This window comes from Nothoprocta perdicaria, unplaced genomic scaffold (genome assembly GCF_003342845.1).
Source record: "Nothoprocta perdicaria isolate Ctin4 unplaced genomic scaffold, notPer1 scaffold_247, whole genome shotgun sequence".
Taxonomy (NCBI): domain Eukaryota; kingdom Metazoa; phylum Chordata; class Aves; order Tinamiformes; family Tinamidae; genus Nothoprocta; species Nothoprocta perdicaria.
Genome location: NW_020455474.1, coordinates 415219 through 439168, shown reverse-complemented (window position 1 = coordinate 439168; position 23950 = coordinate 415219). Strand labels below are relative to the sequence as shown.

Here is a 23950-nt window from a genome sequence, read left to right as displayed (position 1 = left end):
AAAAAAAAAAAAAACCACACGTATTCCTCTCTTATGGAAAATAGGTCTTTGCATGCTGGAAATTCTGCATTTTACTTATTTTCTACCACAAATGCCCCATTAAAAAATGAATAATGCAGCAATTTGCTCTGATTTATGTTTTCTTTTCTGCCTCATTTGGCACTAATCCTATGTTATTAGAAGAACAACTGTTCTCCGCAGAAAGAGTGATCTCTAGATGAAGGGTTTCCTCGCACCCCCTTAAGTCCATGGGAATGAATGGGAAGGCAGAGAGGCGAGTACAGGTTAGTGACAACGGAGCGACTTCCTTGGGACCTGGGGGTCTCGTCCTCCCCTCCGGACGACGCGGAGCCGCCTGCTCCTCCTGGGGACACGGCGCCCAGCGCCCTGCGTGAGGCCACGAGCGGTGCCGGGGACGAGGGGCGCTGGGGACATCCCCGCAGCGAGGCGACCGCCCCGGGGCTCTGTTGGGGCCGCGGGACCGCCGGATGCGTGAAGGGACGGTCCAAAACGCCGAGCGCCGCGCGCGGGCCGGGCCGGACGTGTCCGCTCAGGTGGCTCCGCGGCTCGCGCCGGTGCCGGTGCCGGTGGCGGCCGGGCCGGGCGCGTCACCTCCTCGGTGCGGGTCCCAAAGCAGGCGCGGGCGGAGCGCGTTCCCAGGCCGGCGCAGGGCCGGCCGCGCGCGCCCCCCGCGCCTCACAGGTGCGGCGCGTAGAAGGGCCCCAGGTACGCGGGGCCCGCGAAGGGGCCGCGCAGCGCGAAGGGCCCGGCGGGCAGGAGCACGTTGGCCGCGCCGAAGGGCGGCACAGTCTGCAGGGGCAGCGCGGCGGCGCCGGGGCTGCCCTGCGCGCCCGCGCCGCTCTCCGCGCCCGGGTGCTGCTTCTTCCACTTGGTGCGGCGGTTCTGGAACCAGATCTTCACCTGCGTCTCGGTGAGGCTGAGCGAGAGCGCCAGGTTGAGGCGCTCGCACACCGAGAGGTAGCGCGTGGCGCGGAACTTGCTCTCCAGGGCCACGAGCTGCTCGTAGGTGAAGGCGGTTCGAGCCCGGCGCCGCTTGGAGCAGCCCGGCCCGGCCCGGCGCCCGCGGGCGGCCCGCGGCGATCGCGGCTCCTGCGGCGGCTCCGCGCTGCCTTCGTCGCGCTGCTCCGCCGCGCAGGGCGCATCTAGGGGGTGGGAAGAGAGGGCGGCGCTGGTCAGAACCCCCCCGCGACGCGGCGACACGGGGGGACAGCGCGTGTGGAGGGGGGTGTCGATATGGATTTCTTAGCAATTAAAAAAGAAGTTATTAAAGTGCCCTGCTGGAGCGAAATAAATCCCCCCCCCTCCTCCTCTCTTCCCCCGTCCCCGCGCTAATGGAGTTTCGGCTTTGCGCGGGCCCGATCGATAGGTGTCATCTATTAAAGGTGAGTTTTAATCGAGCGCTATTGGGATGAGGCCGCGCGGGAGGAGCGCGGCGGGACCTGCAAGCTGCGCGCGGGAGATAGGCGGCCCTGGCTAATGGGATATCGACCCGCGCAGCCCCGGCATCCTCCGCCGGGCTCCCGCGAAGCCACCCGCCGCTGTCCGGCCCGCGGCCGGGGACGGCGGCACCGCGCCCGGCGCCGCGGCAGGTGCCTCCGGGGCGCGCGCCCGTCCCGCTTGCCGCGCGCCCGGACCCGCGCTCCGCTTCTCCCTCCGTTTGGCAGCGCGTTTCCCAGCGGGATGGAGCGGCGCTGCCTCCGGGGGGAGAAGGGGGTGCCCCGTTCCTACCGTTCCCGCTGCCCGCCGAAGTTTCCTCGCGCTCCGGGGAGCGGGATGCGCCGGCGCCGCCGCGCCCCGCCTCGCTCCTGCCGGTGAATTTGCGCGGATCCAGGATGTCCAGGACGGAGAAGGAGATTTTACGGTGCGCGGGGGCCGCCTCGGCCCCGCCGGGCGGACATGCGAGCATCCCCGCCGCGGCACCCTGCGAGCGGCGGGAGCTGCGCCCGGCGCGGCGGGAGCGGAGCCGAGTGCGGCGGGAGCGGAGCGGAGCGGAGCGGAGGGGGCAGCGCCGCCCTGGGCACGGCAACGCCCCCCCTCCCACCCCTCCTCCGCGGGGAGGGGGTGCCCGGTTTGGGAGGCGGGAAGCGGCAGCACCGGAGCCCCCTCCCATCACACCGGGGTCCCCCTCCCGTCACACCGGGGTCCCCTCCCATCACATTGAGGTCCCCCTCCCATCACACCTGAGCCCCCTCCCATCACACCGGAGCCCCTTCCCATCACAGCGGGGCCCGCCGAAACTTCCCGCCCGGCAGCGCATCCCGCAGGAGGATGCGGGGTGGGAAGGAGGGCGGCAGCGGCGGTCTCCCGTGTGTCCCCGCCAAGGCTCAGCTCCTAACGGAGAGCGGGAAGGGGACCCCAAGGACTCGGTCGCTGCTGCGGGTTTTGCGGGTCCGCGCGGCACGGCCGGCCCCTGTGCGGGATGCTGCGCGCTTGGGAAGGGAGGGAATCGCCGTCCAGCGGCTGGAAGCGGATAAAGGAGGTGGCGGAGCGGGAGGCGCCGCTCTACCTGAAGTGGTTTGGGGACATTTAAAGTTAAGCGAGGGGCAAGATGCAGAGAGGGAAGAGCAGCAGCCACGCTTTCCGGACAGAGCACTTCGGCAGGGGGGTCAAATAAAGAAAACGGTTGTGAGATCTCAGGGTTSATCATCAGTGTCCTCGAAACAAGCTTCGTGCGGTGGCACCGCGCCAGCTCCGCTTGCTGCGACGTTTCGCATTACATGGAAGAAAATATGACATAGGTATTCCGACAGGGTAAATAGGCCTATGGCCCTATTTACTATAGCCCTAACTTAAGCTTTCATTTAATTTAATTCWATTAAATTCTGCAGCACCAGGGACGCGCTCCCTCTCCCTGCCGGCGGGACTACATTTCCCGGCGTGCCCCGCGCGCGCAGCTGGGCCCGGACTACATTTCCCAGCGCGCCCCGCGCGGCGGCCCGGGAAGGCGGCGGGGCGGGTGTCATGGCGGCGCGGTGGCGGGGGACGCGGGCGCTGCTGCTCGACGTGAGCGGGGTGCTCTACGACAGCGGCGACGGCGGCGGGGCGCCCATCGCCGGCTCGGTCGAGGCCGTGCGCAGGTAAGTGTGGCGGCGCTCGGCCCTGCGGCCGCCGCTGGCGGGCCGGCCCGGGCCCGGGCGGCCGTTAGACGGCGGTTATTCGGGCGCTCGTAGAGAGCATGTCGTCTGCAGCTAGCTGGGTGTCCTAATGGAGTCCTAACTCAGAGGTGGGTTAACTCTGTGTGCAGATCTTGTGGTTGCTGCACAGAGCTGGTTGCTTCACTTTGGGAGACTTTTCCATTTATCCTTTGGGAAAAGTTGTTGTGGTGGCACACTTTTTTATCAACTTTCTTTTTGTGTTTGGGCTGGCTCTTTTTGGTTTAAAGACAAGTGTGAACCAGTGTAGTTATGGCACTGGAGGAGATCAGTGGGGGACCAAAAGAAAATTTAGGGTATATGATACATATCAATACATATCAATAACCCCTTGCAGTAAAACTGTATTTGTTTAATGTGGCAAAGTGCAAAATAATGTGTAAGTGACTCGGAATGGCTTAAATGTTGAAACTTTGGAGTAGTGTTAAGTGCTGCCTTTGCTGGGCAGGCTCCTACATCCTGGTGTCCTCCAGGAGCAGCAAACACGGATGTACCTGGGTTGAGACCCTCGCCAAGCTGGGAAATATTGGGGAAGAAATACTGAAATCCGTAAAACTAATGTTGTGCCTAAGACATTTGTACAACTGAGATGGAGAAGGCAGAACTACAGAACACACCTTTTAAGGCAAATAAAATTTAATCCAATGAATCCTTTATTGTGTTCTACGCAGATTTTCGTCAGYGCTGTTGGAAAGCAGTATTTCAGGTGATCCTAAGACTTGCAGAGGGTCTGTCCTGCCCCAGAGGGTTGCACGCAGGTTGCCGTGTTGTTCTGTCTGATTGTGGGATCTGGCCATGAAAGAGTCACAGGTGATGCAAAGACCTTGATGGGTCTCCCTGTGAATTTGGTGATATTTGGCAGAGGCAAAAGTACTTATTTAAAGATACAGTATTAACATACTGCGGTGTGTGGGTTTTCCATGTCACCTCACGTGCTTCTGTTTCCATTCCTAGACTCTTTCTCTGTGCAGTGTTTTTAGTGCCATCTCTGTTTTTATCGCTTCCCTGCAGCGCTGCTACTGGCTCAGGATTTCAGAGAGACCTGAGAAGAAAAGAATAGTAGAAAAGGAAACACTTTGGTGCTCTCTCTGTGTGCATGGTGCCAGGTGCGAGCTCTGGCAGGATTAAACCTTCCTGACTTAGCCGTGCAAGGGCCTCTCTCACTCGGGTCYTCTGAGAAATAGGATTTTTTCGAGAGAGCAGGGTTGACATGTGCCATCAGGTCTGCCTGAGTGGCTGCTGCTGTTCATCTTCGAGGACAACACATCTTATCAGCCTCCAGGAATAGTGTCTGTCATAGTGTGTCACCCCTTCTTGACTGGTACTTTCTGATTGCTTGGCCCAGGAGCAGGGGGGCAATCTCATCTCCAGGGGAAGTGGAGGCCCTGTGGAGATGGTGCCGTGCGGTGCCTTGCATGGCAGGTGAGGTGGCACCAGGGCACTGTCCTTGGCCCTGCTTTGGCCACACACCAGGGGTTTGGGAGCACTGGCTGCTGGGCTGTTGTCCGGCTGTGTGGGTGGGAAGGGGGAGCCTTTTCCCGCAGCCAACCCAGTGCTTGGGACCACCAGCCCATCCCGCTGTGTTTGCGRTATCCGTGGGTGGGGATGGACTCGTCAGCACAAGCTGCGCGGCTCCTGTGCAGACTGTACGAGAAACTTTCCCTACAACTATGGCAAAAATAGGTCTGCTGTGCCAGGGCTCGTTGCCTTACCAGTGGGACTTTTATTTCTTCATTTCTTTGGACTGTGAGTGCTTTAGGGGACCATCTCATATGCTTAGTCCATATGTTGCTCAGTGCAGAGGAGCCCTGAGTCGCGCCGAGGCCTGCGGCCATGGCCAAAGTAAACAGAAATAGTAACAATCCTGTAATTACTGCCTGGAAGTGGATCATTTCTTTAAAAAGCAGGACATATTTAATAGTATCTGTATCACAGCTTCRCTGATGCTTTTGACGTTTGTTTTTATTTCTTCTAGGATTTTAGGCTTTATTTTAGTCAGGCTTTAGGATGTTATTAAATAACTTTGTCACTGTGTTTGCTGAAGCTTCCCATATGGAGGCAAAACAAATCACAATTTAACTTATGGTAATGTCAGAAATTTGCCACTGAAACAACGGCATTGCTCTGGCCTGGGGCTAAATGCTCCGTATTAGAGGCTTTCYTCTGCAAATACTGGAGATGTCTCAGCCCTTGTTCCTCGTTAGGGGTTTCCACATCTCTGCAGTTAATGTGACTTGTCTGCTYGTCGGGAGGAGGCCGCGGGAGCTCTTCCTCGCAGCCATGGGTAGCACAGGAATCATACGGCAGCTTTGGCTGTGAAATTTTCGGTATATTAGAGAGCCCAACAGATCTCTAACTGATCAAATGCAGCTGCCAAGAGTTTCATGTCCAATAAGCAGAGCAGAAAGGGGCAGTTGTAGCTGTGAAAATTGGGAGCAGCAGACGTTTGTACCAATAAGTGCCAGGAGGGGAGAAACTCCRTGTTTTGTTCAGGTCATTCAAAGTAACTGCTTAAGAATAATCGTTTTGTCCAGGTAAAGTCAAACAGTCTTATTTATCTGCCTATTAGGTCGGTAATTGTTCAAGCTCACACCGTTTAAAATCTTTATTGACTCATTATCCTATTGCTGGATGGTCATTAATATTTGTATCTGCCTCATTGTACAGGTCGGTGGTTTCATGCAGATGGATTAAAGTTAAAAGCTGCTCTTTTTTAATGAATTGATTTCTGTATCAATTAAAAACTCATGAGTGCAGATAGCTGGGAACTTTGTAGCTAATTCAAATTGATACGATAATCTGCACTGAGATAGGTCTAACATCTTGTGGTGCATATATGGTTTATATAGCAAATATGATTCTTAAATGTCATTTTGATAATTTATACTACAGGTATGAACTCTGCTATTATGACTGACCTGCGCTGTTCATGTTGTCTTGCTACATCATCTGCCATACCATTAAAGCAATTAAATTCTCMTGTAACAGCATATCGTACCACACCACTAAAAAACATAAGTAAATATTTTCCTTTGCGGTTGGTTTGATATGTCTGAAGCCACTTTCACTCCTCCAAAGCTGTATTTGCTATATTATTTGTGTTGGTTTTGGCCAAAATCTGCTCTCAGCCATTTAATTTACTATTTGAGAGTATAGCAGTATAATTTTTCAGAATTTTGCTGGCTTTATATTATAGTTGCAGGGGGTTGGATTTTTTTTTTTYTTTCTCCTTGCAGCCRCCTGAACAGTCAGATGCAGCAGAAGAAATAAATCCCTGGAGAAGCTGTTTGCACTAACCGGGATAACATCCAGTAACATACTTGTCTGTCCCCTAGATGTCCCTGGAAAAAAGGTTCATAGTTAACATACAAGTTGCTATTACTTTTGATGAGGTATTAGGTGTTACAAGTTGGAATGTTTTATTTATTTCTAATGTACCTGCATCTTTGGTATTTTTTTACCCATGAAATATTTTAGGATTCAGTATGTGCTGAAAGGAATCGATGAACTGGAGGCCAAAGGAAAGATCATTTGTTGTGCAGAGTGGACATCTGCTCTCGAAGGACACGAAGGTGCATCTAGATCTTCTTATTAGCTGACTTAACTATGGCAGACAGACGCCCATGTGGTTAGGAACAGTGTCAACCCTGTTCTAATCCAGAATCCTGCTTGTTAAAAATGCCATTAAAGCTCCTGAGGAGTAACTATTTCTGTTAGTTTTAGGTGGCAGTATTACAGTGACTAAAAATACAGACAAAGCKTGATAGAATGTGACCCTTTAGAACTTCTAAACCGCAGCATTTTGTGCTTGTTTTGTGTTCAGCCTGTATTTGTTGTTTAAAATGTTTAAAAAGCAACAAATAGCTGAGYTGAATAGAGCTTCTTCCTCTGCAGCATGTGTAGTTAAGTGGCACCGCTGTGCTGGTTTCTAGGGGGGCAGAAAGCGGTCGGTGACTCAAAGGGCTCCGCTGGRGTGAGCCTCCATACTGTGCTGCTCCGCTCTTGATTGCTTTACACGGCACTGACAYGAGGTGAGCTATTCACTTTTTGTTCCCAATAGTAGGGAGCTGATCTCTTACTAGACAGAAGGTGGTTAAACATCCATAAAGGATGCCCAGGCTGCCAKCTCCTCCCTGCCTTTACAGCTCTGTGCTCAGAGCCTGTCTATTAGCATATCCATATGAAAAGCACACAGGAGTTGCCCGTTTACAACATCCTGTTGTTTGGCTGCTATAGTGCATCTGTTAGCGCAAACTTCAACCGAGTCCTTCAAAAGGGCAACGGAAATCTTGGGCCTAGGGAGGCTGGGGAGCAGCTGGACAGTCGTGTTAAACTAAAATGCCCGGAGAGCCTAACAAGGCAGAGCTTGTGAGGGGAACGAGCAGAATTGCAATTGTAAAGCAATTTGACATGCGGGGGGTAGCAATGAGGTTCATGCGGAGTGTGATTGTACAAAGAGCCATCTGAAGGTGTGTGGAATATCAGTAGGAAATCCTCATTGCAACAGAAGAGCCAAGGGATGCGTTAGCACAATCTGGCAGATATCCAGAGTTTCAAGGTTTGCTGAATCTTCGTGACATGCAAAAGCAGAGGAGCTCTTCCTTCCAGAAAGAGTTTCTCCTCAACTGTGCAAATCTTGTCATTCATTCCTGCATCGCTTTGCTCAACTCTAGCCTTGTGCTTTTCATTCATAGTTCTCAGGGACGCGTAGGTGGCACCATCTGCCTCTCTGGGTGAGGCAGCGGTGGCGCAGGAAGATGAAGCAGTTCAGCCACAGCTGTGCAGGGTTCTCGGAGGCAGAGCCAGAAGTTGTCACAGCTGCACTGCAGGCTAATGTTAGCCATGACCCCATGTCTTATGGAGCAGGGGACCTTCCTAACCCATATATTCTCTCCTACTCATCAGCTTTGATTATTATTTTAAAAAGATCTGTATCCCTGAAGTTGCTTGTATCCTCAGCAAGCGCATAAGTTGCATGGGTAAAAGATTACACGTCTCGCTGCAAATTTAAACATCCTTCTGTTTAGGGGCCTGAGCTACTTGCTGTCCATTGGCACAATAATTACGTGGCATACAAATATTTACCAATGAAGAGTAATAGAGTACTTGACGACAATAGCTTAAAATAATTGGTGCTTCCTAAAGCAGGAGGGAAAGCAAAGCATTGGATAGCAAATTCTTTATCCATAAAATAGGCTGAATGAAATCTTTCAGCAAGCAGATGCTGTTTGTTTACAATGTAATAGCCTTGTCAGAGGCAAATTATCTTGTTTTTGACTTTTTAATACAATAATTAGTTGCTGCAGAGGCAAATAACTGTCTGCTTTTAGCAAATAATGAAAGCTGTTGGAATATGATTATGTTGTTGATAAAAATGTTATGATTAATGCAAATTAATGTATTCCAGACCTGTTCATGCTAACAGTTAATACTTTTGAGTATCCAAAGTTGTCTTTTCTTCTTCCCTAAAAAGTTAAAATGATTTAAATACCTAAATAAATATTGATGTGTTTATAAAGTTTGCTTTGAACGGCAGTTCAGTGATTCATTGTTTATTCTGTCAAACAGTCTCTCCAAATGCCTGGATTCGGCTCCCTGGAGTTGGCAGTGTGAATGTGCAGGGTTCAATCCAGCTTTCTGGATCCTGGAAAGCGGGAGTGCTTCAGCAGCAGCCTTGGTGCCAGGAACGAAGAGGCAAATTGAGGCTTGCTCCCTTTAAGCACCAATCGAAGCTTTATTTAATCAAGGTGACGTTCACGTTCCSAAAATTTCTCCGYACTCCTCCGTGTGTCCCGCAGCCGRCCTCGGCATCGCCTCTTCTTTCAGGTTTGATGCCACCATGCGCAGGTTAATACTGGGTTTCTCATAAATGCCAGWTGTTTTTCCTTGGTATTTCCTTATTTCTGCTCGCTTATTCCCCCCTGTTTTTTGAGCCTCTCTTCTCCGGGTTGTGCCTCCTTCCATTTGCAGGCGCTTGCTCCTGTTGTCTTCCTGCAGCTCTAACCTGTATAAATAGGTAGCGTCCTTAGCTAGGGGGGCTGTTGTCCTGGTATTTCTTCTTACCGTGCTACCAGTTCACTGCTAGTTATTTAGCAGCTGTGAATCCCAACTGTTCATCTCTGAATCTTATTTTTATCTTCTCCCCAGAAATTTAGCTTTTCCAGTTATGTGACTACTCTGTGTTTTCATGACACATTTCTGTGTTTGCTTTGCTTAGCGCACAGCAGCTCTGCATCAAGGATGCACTTTATGTTTAGCAGGCTCTTTTTGCAGGCTTCTTTTTTAGGTGCCTCTGAAGCTTTCCGGGCAGTCACCGAGCCCAGTGAATGCCGTTCAACTCCCTGGAGCCAGCTGGTTCCTGCCCSGTCGCTCCAGGAGCGCTCCGTGCCGGTGCAGCACTGATGCCAGCAGATGGCACTCAATATTCCTTGTATTTCCTGAGCTGCCGAGCGCTGGTGGCACTTGTTGCATCCAGTGCATTTGGCATCCGTGTGCAGTTCCCATGAGCCAGTGTGCTCATGAAGAAAAGCAGCTCGCTGAAAAAATGACATTCTGGAGTTTCCCCCCACTTTGCAGGTAGAAGAAGAGTTTTCCTGGGCAGGAATCTCTACCACCACTCCTGGCCTTTGCAGAGGATGAGAACAGAACGTTATCTCTCCCCAGGCGGGGAGGAAGGCCGGGTTGCACGAACTGTGTGTTTTACTTTATTGCGTGGTCACAAGCAGATGATTATCTGGTGCTGTTAGTTCTGCTTCYGCAGACAGCCCTGGAGTGCAGACAGGTCAGCGTGCACAGGCCCGAGAGAGGCAGCCCCAGTGCTCAGCAGACTTTCTTTTAAGGTAAAAACCTCTAGAAAACACAAAAGCAAGCCAAGAAGGCAGTGCTGGAAACCTCATAACCAGAGCTCTTCCAGATCTTCCAGGCTATATTTTTTCCTTCTCCTRGTATCACCATCTTTCCATGCTCCACAAGAGCAGTTTTTGCCCGAAGGCGACCCGTAAAGGTGGGCAAGGGCAGCCGGTGCAGTCCGCGCAAGGTCAGTCAGGATGTCCAACAATCGTCCTAACACTTTACCTGTTATGGAGCAATAATGAGAGTTTTTTCATTATTTTCGGGTGAGTGAGCCTGGCAGATGCTGACAGCCAGCAGATGTGTAAAGTTCGAGGTGATTTGTAAGGGCCTGGCTCATCTGACGCGCAGTAATTGCATTGTGGGACATTGTCACTCAGCGTCTTGTCCCGCTCTGTCAAAACGAGGTAAAGGTCAGTTCAAAGAACCGCCGGAGCAGAAGGCACAGGTTTGCAGCCAAAATTAAGAAAAACTTGCGTTTGGGGGTCCTCTCAGAGCAGGCACGAGGCCGGGCGAGCGCCCCTGCCTCCAGGCTGGGGAGGCTTTTGCACACACTGGTTTTGCACCAGGCTCCCTGCCAGGGGCTCACAGGAGTTTCCAAACATCTTGTGCTCCGAGGAGCACCAGGGGAGTTGCAGGCTGGAGTGCCCATAGGGAGGAAGCTGTTCTGGCCCTATCTGCGTGCGCAGAGCTCGCAGGCCCGGTTCCTGTGCGCCATCTCACTCTTATCTCATAGAGCATCATGTTACAAATTATCTACCTTATCTTCCCCACGYTTGCAGCACCAGCAGTCACAGTGACTTGGTCTGTACCAGCTCCTTAAACCTGTCACTGTCGGTTCCCAGGTGAGTGTCGTTAAACTCACCACCCTGAGCACTGTGTGGACTCRCTTTGCAAAGTATTTCACACCACTGAACCAAGTCCTTCAAGCTTGGRGCTTCACCTGGGCAAAACCTGACTGTGGAAAGTAAGGGAGAGTTTTGCACTGGATGCTACGGAGCCAGGATTTCCTGCACATAGGATGTTGTGAAGAGCCCTCCTYGCTTGCCTAAGCTCGTGTTGGTGTGGACTGGGCACGGAGGAGACATGAACGTGGAAAGGAAAGGTGGATTTTCAGAGAAAAGATAGTTTGTAGAAATAGGTCTTGTCATCTTTGGAAAGGTTGGAGTATTTGTATTTTATTTCATGTTTCTCTTTTCAGCATATTTTTGTGATATTTTCACCAAAGTGTTCCGGGCAAAACCACTTTTCTTTTCTGACAAACTTGGCTTCTTATCCCATATTAAGAACTTAGTACATATTCTTGCTGCACTTCAGAATTGTATCTTTTTCTCAGCTGAATTTCTGAAAAGGAAGTTAAATGAAAGTGTAGAAAGCCCTTTTTTTTTGCTTCTGCCAGGCTGGCCTGAGAGAGCACGTTTGTGTGGTTAGCRTGTGGTTGACTGGTTAGCATTGTTTCTAAATTCATTTTATTGACCTTTAAGAGCAAAAATAGATTCTTATTCAACCAATGTCTGTTTCTAGATGATGGTGAGTCATGGGGTTTTTGCTAGCAAAATGAAGATACACTTTGCATTTTACAATAAGCTTTGCTTTAACCATGGCATGCACTGTCAGAGTTTATGTCTCCAAATTCCACTGCTTTCCTTTCTAACTACAGCCAAAGCCGTGTTTGGAATAACAGATGTGGGTACTGTCATCTGACTGTCACACCAATTGTTCATTGTTCTGAGAAGGTCACATCATAATTCATTAACAGTAATTATTCCCCGGCTGCACCCTGCACTTCTTCACTCAATTGCTTCATTAACTTGTGAGTGAATCTCACATTCACTGCTCCAATCAATGAAGATATATTTATAATGTACAAGTGGATGCTATTAGTTACAATATATTAACTGCCTAATTTAAAATAGAAGAGCTATCTTTATGAAGGGCAATTAACCACTAAGTGTAATTGATAATTCACATACCTATGATTAGGAAAGACAAATAGTAAGAAAGAAATGTATCACCTGTGTTATTGAAGAAGACATTGGCAGGCAGTTTTGGTGCATGGAAYGGGCTTGCTGGGTCAGGATCAGATTTCCAAGAATTCCTTGATGGAAAGTCCTTAGTCAGATGCTTTATCTTCAGGTGGCTTTGGTGCTTATGCCAGCCTTTTGGGAATGTCGTCTTTGAAAGAAGAACCCGTGTGTTTTATTGTCTTGAGGATCCATGCTTAGGGCTTCCTGATAGAAAAAACCCTATTCATGCTAACCCAAATAAATGTAATAATATTTTAAGAAGAAATTGTCATCTAAGGTCCACRTTTAGCTAGGCATATAAACACATCTTAACTTAGATCCAGGCCCTCAATATAGTTGTATAAAAATTCACACTAAAATTGACAGGGGTTGGGCGTTTTAATACACTCGAGGAGCTGAGTAACAATCCCTTTGGCAAGATTTTAAAATCCTCTGATGTGTTTTCAATGCGACTGTTTTTCATGACAACCTTGAGACTCTTTGCTTCTCCCGAGGGTGAAAACCTACCCTGGGGAACAGATGTTTCTGTGGCATCTCCAGTGCAGCTCAACGCCTTAGTGAATCCCAAGTCATTAGCTGCAAGGAACCACTTTTAGTTTGGGACTGTGAAATTATTCTGGCACAACTGCAGTGAAGAACAGTCACAGTCACAACTAATGCCTTGTTCTTCTGTGGTGCTGGTAACCAGCTGAGATGGGTGCCGCTTCCCGGTGCAGGTTTTGAGGCACTCTGTAGTTGGCACTTCTTGTATTCTGCTCTGTAGATGGGGACACAAAGTCGCCCAGGGGCTGGGGTACKGGCCCAGAGACGTTTCCTTGGCTCTGGGCACTTGCAGCTATGTTTTATTAAAATAATAACATTTACAGGTATGAGTACTAAAGAGGAGAGCCCTGTTTTCCAGCACTTCCCAACAAGTAACAGCAGAGGTGTTTTACGAGAGGTGTTTAAATGATGGATGTGACGGAAGCCACCCCTGTGTCGACAGAGGCATCCTTCCTGCAGCAGCCTGCCGCTCGCTGACCGCTTGCCAGACTCCTGCACGGGGGCCAGAGCTGCCGCTGCGCCTCGTGCCCGGGGCAAGGGCTGCAGCAGGGGCTGGGTGGGCACACGCCAAGGGCAAAGCCCCTGTGCTAACAGACGCCTTTCGTGTTCGTGGCCATGCCTGCGGTCCTGTTTGTGCAAACAACATTAAAAATACAGAAACGGAGAACTGGATTTGGGGTTTTCTTTGTTGCTTTTCGAGTTTTTTTGGTATGTAGAGGGAATATGTGCCTGCCAGGTACATGTGTCCTGTGTGTGCATAGCCTACGGCTGTCRTGTTCAGGTTAGCTCTGTGCTGCAGAAGAGCAGCTACTACCATGGCTGGAGCTCCRCACATGAATATTGCGTTTGGAGTACCCACAATATATCCCCTTCAGGATATATATGTACTTAGAGGTGTCTCTTGGTCATGGTAAAGCTCCTACTCCTGATCTGGCAGCTCATCTTCATGTTTTCAATGAAATTACCCATGTTTTCGGTGGACTTCTGGTTTTCTTAGGAAATACTTTGTGTTCTTATTGTATAGAGTTAAATGTAAACAGAACAGTTTGAACATATTTAAGTCAATACAAATATATATCTTTCTTGCACGTGTGATAGCTTTTTGAGCATGGCAAGCCTGATCCGTGCCAAAGCTAACCCTTCTGCTGCTTTTACACACCAGGATCAAAGCGTCCGGCCTGAAGCTGCGGTTCTGCACGAATGAAACGCAGACCACGCGGGAGAAGTTTGTGCAGAAGCTCCGGGGCTTTGGCTTCGACATCTCGGTGGCCGAGGTGACAGCGCCGGCGCCGGCCGCCTGCCGCGTGCTGCGTGAGCGCAGCCTGCGACCCCACCTGCTCGTGCACGACGGTGAGAGSCTGGCACCCGCGTCGGGGCCGGCATGCACAGATAGGCCACCTCACACAGCCCTTGTGGGGAATAACTCCCAGCTTTTATATTCCAGCAGGGAAGAACACTTAGCTCCACTCTGCCTAGGTATGAAAGCCTGGAGTAAGTCTTAGTGGTGTGACCTGAGTGAGTGAGCGAGTGAGATCTCATTTATCACAGGGGTGTAATGAATGTGCCTAGAGCTTGTGGCCTGATGGACAACTTGACAAAATCCCAGCCAGAAGGCCTGTCTTTTCTAAGGTGCTTCCTTTTGAACTGTGTGTGATGGTGAGGGAGGTAAACAGTGAACAAACTTTACTACCTGCAGACTGGCTCAGGGTAGCACGTTGCTTCTGAGGTTATCTCTGCATAGCAGTGTATCACCATCCCACGTGTCACCCAGCCTTCCTCCAAGTTAGGCAGTGAGAAACCAAGCTGCACAATCCTGATTCACCCAGTTCTGTAATACTTAGGCTGGACTGCAAAAGGCCCGTCCTCCTTCTTCCATTGAGAGTCCCACTTTTGCTGGGGAGAATCATTAAGGTGCACACACATGTAAAAGAGAAATTAAAGGATAGACAGGCACTTAGAGGGGACGTTGTCCTCATAGCTCAGTCCCAGGTAGAAAAACCATCTCTTCAGCCACTGCCRCTTTGTTTTCATGGGGAAGCTCTAAAGCATTTGTTGCTGAAACACCGTGTGCCTCAGGTAGCTGAGGTTGCTAATGCAGCTAAATAGCCACCTGAGTTTGTCATATGAAAGCCTTTCTAGCAGTTGAATCAGCAGTTGGCTTTTATTGAGTATTTTCAAACAAGATTCAGTTGGATTTATCACTTCCAACTGAAGTTCCAATATCACTTCCTATCCAGCAACACTTGTGCAATGCAGACACATTTTGCTGCTTTACCAAGCCTAAGGGAAATAGGGAAGCAGACTCCATGTGTGAGGCAGTCTGTGACCTGGGATAGGGCTGTGACTGCATCCGTGTAATCATGAAGCCCCCAATCATAACCACATCCTTCTCCCAGCTTACAGACAGCTGGGCTATTACATATTTTCATTAAGCTAATTGAGAGTTTGCCTCAGGTCTAGATGCCCAGACGTAACAAGCCCCTGGGAAGTGTGTGGCGGGAGCCATGGCAAGGGGACAGAAGGGTTTATTTTTCTCTTTGTTGTAAAGCAGATAAATAGCAGACCCCGAGGAGGAGTAGAAGTGGGTAAAGAGCAGCTGATTCGGACTTGACTGGGGGCAAGGGGAGAAGGAGACGTGTGGTGTGGGTCAGTGCCTGGGGATGAATGAAGGGAAACACAAATCCAAGCAAGCCATGAATTCCAATTGCATCTGAAAAGATGAGACATCTTGATTTATTTTGTTCCTCTTTCTTTAGATGTTATGCCTGAATTTGCTGAAATTGATAAAACAAACCCAAACTGTGTAGTAATTGGAGATGCAGCGGAMAACTTCACCTATGCAAACCTTAATGAAGCTTTCAGAGTCCTAATTGGGTTGGAGAATCCTGTTTTGATATCTCTCGGAAGAGGGTGAGYTAAGTACTGTTGTGTATATTGTATATTTTTGTATAGTGTGCATATTTAATTTCCCACAGTGTCCTTGTGTTTACCAGAGGCCAGATATTAGATGTTAATACTACTCCTTTTAAGCCCCTAATCTGCGTGTCCACAGCTAATCTGTGCTATGCCCATGTATCTGTCAATGGGAAGGTCAGTTATCTGACTCATCCAGTCAGTTATCTGACTCATCCAGCTGGCCTGAATCACATGGTATTTCACTGGGGGTAAGGGAAAATTAGGGATTTAGATCCCTAAAACAAGATGTTTCCCTGGAATGGACTGTGAAGGGCTGAGAAGACCGAAGGAGAGAGGCCCAGGTAAGGACTGAGAGGTGGCTGGACTGCTATGTAGGACTAAGAGCTGCAGAAGCAATTAGGATTTTGCATGGCCAACTTCTAAACAGGTGTTTCTAAAACCCATTCAGTTAGATACAGTCTGGGATCTTAAGCAGGTCAGCAATGCCAGYGCTGAATAAGGGCAGGAGGCCTTGAAGGAGCCGCTCTTCTCTGTGATGCAGTGTGTCACTAGCCKGAGAAACTGTGGTGACAACTTTCTCAGTGGTTCAGTAGACTGTAATGGGCATGAAAACCCTTYTTAGCTCATGGATTATTGATTCAGCAGAGCAGGATTTACCAGTGGGAAGGAGCAGTGAACTCCACTGTGTGGCCCAGCCTGATGCTCAGGTGCTCTGATTTTACAATGGGCAAAAAATCCGTGCAGTTTTTCAGGTRCAAGATAAAAAGAAAATGGTAGGAGCCAACAGCAAAATGACTACTAGATAGAAAATAACTGAGTTCTGTGTAATGTAACAGTGTTTGTCAAAATGAGGCATAGAATCAACCTTTGCTTAAGATTTGCACCTTGAGCAATGCAAAAATGCCTTGGTATTCCATGCATATATCAGTATTTGTTTGTTTAGTCACTCATTAATGTAGGTAATCCTAAAGCAGAATCACCGTAATTTCCAGAAGGGTTATTTTCTGAATAGCCCCTGTCTGGATTCTCTGAGCTCAGATTTCATGATGAGAGTGATTTTTATGATCGAGCGTTTGGATATCGTTCAATATCTGATATCAATATCATATTTGATATGAGTTGTGCAGACGTTGCAGAGTGAGTTAGAGTTGTGAGTAAGTTCTCAGACTCTTAAGAGGGGAGATGATGAATTGGGTGGATCTTAGTTACCCAACAAGCAAGGAAGCATCACTGATGCAAAGGGCCATACACAAAAAGCAGCCACGAGTTAGCTCTGTGGTCCACGTGCAAAATCAGTGTGATGGAGGGAACCTCACCATGCACACACCTTGAGCAAGCAGGCTGGTTTCTGCTAAAGTTTTAGGTCATTCCCTAGAAAAGGAAGGTGTCAGAGTCACTGGAGCAGAATGCCCTCCTCYTGAAAGTGGAGTGATTTACATTTAGCATCTGTTTGGGGCTGAGAGGGGGAATTGGCTTTGTAATTTCTTCTGTCATGCCACTGTCAGAAAATTAAGCTGTTTACGCTAGACTATAGAAGGTTAATGGCTGTTCTAGCAAAGGTCAAGTGGTCATTTTAAAGGGAGGCTGTGCTGAATAATCGAAAATGGCAGAAGGATAAGGCATAAAATCTTAACTGACTGCTCATCCTGCATGTTTTTTCTTCCTGATTTACAGAAACCTGTGTTTGCCCTAATCAGAGAGCTTCGTAGACCTGTCCTAATGTGAATTGCTATTGCAGAAAAGCACCATGAACCTCGAAATATTTAGGATCTTTATGGCAGCATGAACGTTTTTTTTTCTTTTAGAAGGAGCAGGATTTAGCTTGGAGGCTATTTTCAGCCGTGGTGCCAAAGGGAGATGCCAGTGCACAGTCTTGCCAAGGTGAAAAATTGGGCTCAAACTCAGCTTCRTATGAGCTAGTTGGCAGCCCTCGGAATCAGCAGAGTTGTGCCCCAGGGGCCAGATGGGCATCGGATCTGCTGTCTGCAGCCTTTTCCTCAGCACTGCACGGTGCTGAGCCCGTCCTTTACTTAATTCCCTGTGTTAAATTAAGGCTTGGGCGTTTCTGATGACTTGACTTTTTGTTGTGGCCATATGGACGGGTATATATGCACAGAAATCATAAAATACAGTTTCTTTCTGTTTAACGGCCAACATTTTCATTTCATTGGAAGTTTATCACTTTTATTTCCAGACGCTATTATAAAGAAACCGATGGTCTGAAACTTGATGTTGGAGCATATATGAAGGCATTAGAGGTATTTTATAGCTTGCATTATGCTTACTCGTTCTATGTACCTTGTTAAAAAGTAACTGGTATAAATATGGGTCATCTTCTATAATTACTCACCTTGGTGGAGGAGGTTTCCACATATTAAACTCATTTGCCACATTCTAAGCATTTGTTTTTTATTTTTTTCTGGTTTTGTTCATATTTTGTRTATTTAAAATGTGAGCTTTACCGCTGTTGTTCCTGTATTGGAATTGAGGCCTGTGAAAGAAAGAATCAGAAAAAGAAAATACACAATATTGTCCATATCCAGGCCAAAGAGAAAACTCACTTCAGTTCAGCATGATGTTGCCAATGCAGCTCTACTTGTAGCAGTTTACAGCGTAAGGCCTTTATCCAGCAAGATGCCCAAGTGCAATCCTATTTTAAGCCTGATTAAGTGTGTGCGGAACTGGAACCTGATAGATAAGCGAGCTTAGGGGTGAGAAGAGAGAGCCATTGTGCTCCCTTTTATAAAAAATTAAATATAGAGTAAGTGTGGAGAATAAGGCAAAGTAGTGGAGTACACAGACACAAAGACTGTGCATGGCATGTATGCTTGCAGCACGTGTGTGAAAGTGTGGGTTTGGGGGAGAGTTTTCACCTCACGAATAAAAAGTTTGGGCTTCTGGTTGTCTAGGAGCAATCTAGAAAAACCCTTATTTATTCAAGTTTCAGCAGTGTGGATGTTTAGTTGCAGGAGAACAGAAAAATACGCTAGGTAGTTGGAGAAACCATCTGCATCTTTAAGTTCTGGATTATTCTACATCCAACACTTCTGGATTTTTGTTATTTTGGTAGGAATAATACTCTAGCAGAAATCAGAGATAAGAGAATCACCTCTGAAGATGGAGCATGTAACAAGCTTTTAACTTGAGCTCTTTCAGGAGGGCTTTCTCTCCTGCCAGAGAGCATTAAACACCCCTGTTATCCAAACTGTCTGGTAGTCACCTTCATCTGCTAATCCATTTTGTTATTTAAGGGCATCAATCAATAATCACGTACATTTTATACAATTGACTGGGATTGCGGAGTTGAACAAATCCTTTTCTGATCTATACAGGATTATTTGTGTGTCTCTCTCCTTTTCTTTCTTTTCAGTACGCCTGTGATATTCAAGCTGAGATAGTGGGAAAACCAGCAAAGATGTTTTTTGAGTCGGCCTTAGCAGAACTGGGAGTTCAGCCCCAGGAGGTAAGGTTGCTGGTGCTGCAATTTTGACCATCTGCTGTTTCCTTTTGCATTCCCATTCCTATTTCTGTACAGGGATTCAGACCATCCGTGTGTCTGCCCTTCCGGGCCTCTCATCCCTTCATTCCTGGATGTAGTCTCTTCCTCTACTCAAGCCCTTGTGTTGTGCCTCCTTTTTCAGCTTCCTCCCAAACCACACTGTTCAAAAGAAAGGACATGTGTCTTTAGTGCTGGAATTCTGGAATTTCAAATTCCAGAAACTTTGCCAATCACAAGATAGTAACGGAGATGTTTATCTGGAAAAATAGGGACACACTTCCATGTTCTCCAGAGACCAGTCCCTGCTACTACTGTTCCTGACTTCATCGTGCTTTCCAAAAACCTTCTGGAGGTGTCACACTCCCTGCTTCCTTCTCATGGGCTGCCTCTTCCCTCTCTGTGCCCGTGTCCTCCTGTTGATTTGTGGCCGTGTCACACGGGCCTGGGGATGAATATGAAATGCCCAGCAGACAGCCGTGACGTGCAGGGCAGTAATTCCATCACGGGGGCTGCTGACATCGTAAACAACACGAGAGCCAAGTCTGGGGAACTCGCACGATCCCCAGCACCTGGAGATGAAATTATGGCCCTGTAATTCAGCTTGTGCTTGGGGCTTCTATATAGTAGAACAGGAAAGATGGAGTAGGCTGTCTAATCCATCTGCTTCCCATTGCAGCAGCCTTCCCGGCTGCACGTTTATTAACATTTTGTCCAAAGTAGTTTTAAGTGGACCAACAGTTGGCCTTTAATTCCCCCAAGGAGAGTATTCACAGCCAAGCAGATCCAACGTTGACTGCAGGAAGCTTTTTCTGGAATTCATCYGAATGTTTCCCTATTTAAACTGCATCTCTTTATTTCTAGTTTTTCTCCAGGTAATAACCAAAATAATTGCTGTCCTTCCTGGATGTTTCTCCTTGCAGTTATTTGTAGACTTTTTCTCACAGTAGTTGTCTCTGGCTCTCTGTCGTGCTTGACTCTTGGTGACTTCCCCGGTGATTCAGTGGCCCCGCAGCTTAAGCCGCTGGGTTCCTCTTTTCTGCCMTCTCTGCAGTTTATCAATATTTTCCCAATAACAAGATAGCTCAACCCGAACGCAATATCCCAGGTCCAGCCACAGCAATTACTCAATCCAGTCATCCAGCCAAAAAATCATCARCAAACCAAAAAATCCCATTTCAGAAACAAAATGGCATTTGACAAAAAATTAGCTGGGGAGAGGGGAAAAAGAAAAGACCTTAGTCCCTGGATTCCAGCTTCCTAAATAAAACACAAGATGATTTGTGTTTTATTTCTGCTTATACCAAAAAAGGACCCTCTGCAGGAGTAGGAGGGAATCCTCCCAAGTAGGAGCCGTCTTTTCTTTTTGCCTTTTTCCGTGTCTGTGGCCGCTGCTTACGGGTGTTAGCTGCCTTTCCCTCTCGCAGGGTGGCAGGGTTGTCCCCTTGCTTTGCCCCGGCCGCTTGACGCCGGGTCACCCCTGCCGTCACAGAGGGCCCTTGTCACAGGGATGCGGCTCCGCGCTGGGCTCTGACAGGACACCACAACTCACGTCGCGGAAATTTTGCTCCAAAAACTTGAGCGGATGATTTAATGTGTCACCAAGCTGGCAGAAGAAGACCCCAGAGGGTGGGCTTGTTGGAGTGGTTCCCGGTAACTTCAGGAGAATTTGCTTTGGGTATAGAAAAGCAGTAATAGGCCCTGGCAGAGATATTCTTTCTTCCTTGTGCTTTTTGCCAGCTTTTCATGTTTCAGTGCTTCTAGCAACTATAGCTTTATATTTTAAGAGAAATTTTTTTTACAAATAGTTCCTAGTGCTACGTGCCATTGATTAATTGTAGTAATAGCCCTAGCTGTAAATTTATTCTTTTTTGTGTATGCTCAGAGAGCATCAGGATGAAGGGCCTGTGTGCTTCGCAAGATGTTAAGCCCCACATAGCGCTGTACAGCAGCCCACGTGCYGAGTCACTGGTACCTCTGACTATGGAAAACTGTTACCCACAAATGGAGTTAAAAAACAGATCCCCAGGCATGTGAATAGGAGGAACAAATTAGAGCCACCTACCTTAATTCTATATATTTTCCTAACTCTTGAGTCTTGCACCTTTAATGTTCTTTTGAGGCAGGTTTGCAGGCTGCAAATGATACATATATTAATGATACATAAAAATAAAACCTTAGTGCACAGAGTCYGGTAAACTCTGCAGTTTCCTGCTGTGTTTTGGTTTATCCATGTCCTCTATGAGCTCTGTGTTTGCCTCTGCTTGCAGTGGTGAGATGAGGACTGCTTTTACTCACCTGTCCTATTTTAAAATGGTTTCTAATAAAATATTCCACCTGTGGAATTCATTTAATCCAAACCATCATCAAGTCAGTTTAGGTGAGCTGTTCTTTGGAAAATATACTACATTTTTTTACCTGATTTTTAATGAAAAATACTTTTGTAATAAAGCTGTCTCACCACAGTGCTGTTAGACAGTGACAAATCTTAAATTTCTCAAGCTGCTTTAATCAATAAAGTTATCACCAGTTGTTTCCCTTGATAACTGCTTCTTACTGAGACCCTGAGTGTGCCTTCTGCTGCCGAGATGTTTTCAGCCTGCACTTAGAATAGGAGGAAGTCCCTGAAGTCCAATTTTTATTTTAACCTTTCCTCAATGGCCTAGAAATARCAGATTGCTGGTATTACTTTAATAGATTGGAAATTTAAACCTCTTAAAGGTAACCAGACCTGTCTTATGATTCAGTAACATGACAAAGAATAACACATCTTAAAGGTTACTGAAATACTCAATTCATATGTTTTAAGGCTGTAACAGAGGGTGATTTTTACAGCTTTACAATAAAAGCTAAATAATGTTAAGGTTCCAGTAGTTTTATGTAATCATCCAAAAGTTCTAGCCGTAGGAAATCGTCCTGCTGTAATGGGAGCCAGCAAAGCGGCTCCTCGCGGTGGCTGCCTGGCTTGGGCACGTGCCGCCTGGGCTGGGCAAGGAGAAATTTTGCCCATCTTGGGCAARATCCTCTTTGAGGATTCGTCTTAAAACTGGAGAGATTATCTCTCTGCTTTTTTTCCCCCTTTTTAGTAAATTTTAGCAGATTTTTAAAAAGCTTCGCTTCCACAGACTAATTGAACAGATTAATGGTCCGTGTTCCCGGTGTAAAATGTGAACACAAGCGGGGATCTTTTAATCCTTGCTTTCAGCGGGCGTGTGACCTTTCTGTTTTATATCTCCCTCTCCCTCCTCTTCCCATATTGCAGTCAGAGAGGAAGTTAAACCCAGGTTTGACAGGTAGAGTTTTTTTATTTCCCTTGACAGCACCCCTTTTGACCTCTATCTTCTTGCCAATGATTTTTTTAAATCCTAAATGATTTGGGAATAATTGCTCCTCCTTTAGTGATTATTGCCCTTCACCGATAGTAAATCTGTGCAATCCCCCGGGGCCGGAGTGCCTTTCTGCGTGCGGATGCCGCAAGCTGGCCCCGCCAGGCATCGCTGCTCACGCGCAGCTGCACTTGCAGAGCCCTTCTTGCAGGAAAACTTGCCCGTGCAGGCTGAAACACAGCCCTGGTGAGCGGATTTCACTGGCCTCTGGGTGAGCCACCCTGCTCTGCCCTGCTTTTTTCAGAGGAAATAAGCAGGGCTCTGCTCTGCTTTCAGGTAGGTGTTTTGGAGTGTCTGGCTGGCCTGACTGGGGAGTCAGGAAGGATAATGGCCATTGTGCTCGAGAGGTGGGCGTCTTGTCGTGAGCCTTGCTCCCTGCTTCACTGCAGCCAGGATGGTCCCCCTCCTGGAAAGGCTTTGGAGGATGTTGGCAATAGCAATGGGCTGGCAGTGGGGTGCTGGGTTTCCCGAAGCTCCATGTGTGAATCCATCATTTTCCCCATTTCATAACAGACTGTTTGAAGGAGTGGCAAGAAGAGAAACCCTCTGCAGGGAAAACATCATCGTGGAGCACATACATGTCTATTGATCCCTCCGTCCTGTGCTTAACCSTCAACGGAGCTCTCAAAGCACGAGCCTGGCAGTGGCACCTCTAGGCAGGATGTAGACTGCTTCAAAGTGGAACCAGGTGAATGAGCCTTGACTTCAGGGGACAGCCTCTTATACCCTGCAACTTGGGGAATGTTGATAATCCCTCTCAGGAACAGTACTTAAGAACAGGGTGAAGGATAAACTGGGCTGGTAGCTGCTATATATAAGCTTGCAGACTGCACCAGGTGTGTTGCCCCAGAGAGGGTTTGTGTTTAGTTAGTTGAGGCTGCTCCCAGCTCCATGTACGTAGCTCAGCCTGGTTCATGGGCGCTCTCAAACCATCTTCCATTCACCTGGAGTTCAGGTATATCCTGAGAATTCCTTTAGGTGATGGTTAGTAAGCAGGAGAGGTTTCTGTTCTAATTAGTTTGATTACTTAATAAAGATACCTGTGGAACTTTGGTATTTTAGACAGCAATGTATTTGTTAAATCCTGCCCAGCAGAGGAGTGAAGACTCTGCCTCGTGCACAGAACTTCACATAGTGCAGCGAGAGCCCAGTTATCTCTCACCTTGGACACCACATTTGCTCCTGGACCCTGGGTTGACACAGTGATAAATAATAAGGACAGTGCAACTCGTGGGAGCCTATAGGGCTGGGTACATTCACGTAGTGAAATAACCCAGAGCAAAATCATTTAGAATAAAGGAGCGGTGACTGAATGCTGGAACCAGGCACAGCTGAGGAAACATGATATGCAGGTGCTTTTTTCTAACAGTGAGCAGTCCTCATGGTTAAACAGCATCAAGTAGCTTGTCTGTTAACTTCCACAAATGACAGCTAGATGCTTCTTTGCAGGATATCCACCAGCAAACGTAATRTGTATCCTACTAAAATTCAAACTACTGGGCTCAATAGAAGGGATGTCTTGAAGAAAGTCAGTGGAGTGTCCTGTGAAGGAGGTTGGAT

At 48.0% G+C, this 23950-nt stretch overlaps 2 protein-coding genes across 2 annotated transcripts in view; one reads left to right on the top strand and one right to left on the bottom strand.

Annotated features, from left to right (window-relative positions):
* Positions 1-696: 696 nt before the first annotated feature.
* Positions 697-1927, bottom strand: NKX1-2 (NK1 homeobox 2). Its single transcript, XM_026039956.1, has 3 exons — positions 1750-1927; positions 856-1163; positions 697-810 (listed from the first exon to the last, which is right to left on the bottom strand). Exons 1-3 carry the CDS (start codon positions 1925-1927, stop codon positions 697-699), a joined length of 600 nt encoding a protein of 199 aa, XP_025895741.1.
* An 11280-nt stretch (positions 1928-13207) lies between these two features.
* Positions 13208-23950, top strand: part of LHPP (phospholysine phosphohistidine inorganic pyrophosphate phosphatase) — a 53364-nt gene continuing 42621 nt past the window's right edge. Inside the window, exons 1-5 of the mRNA XM_026039955.1 lie at positions 13208-13221; positions 13755-13942; positions 15349-15502; positions 17703-17766; positions 18879-18971. Of these exons, the coding sequence (XP_025895740.1) occupies positions 13208-13221; positions 13755-13942; positions 15349-15502; positions 17703-17766; positions 18879-18971 (513 nt within the window). The remainder of the gene's footprint in view (positions 13222-13754; positions 13943-15348; positions 15503-17702; positions 17767-18878; positions 18972-23950) is intronic.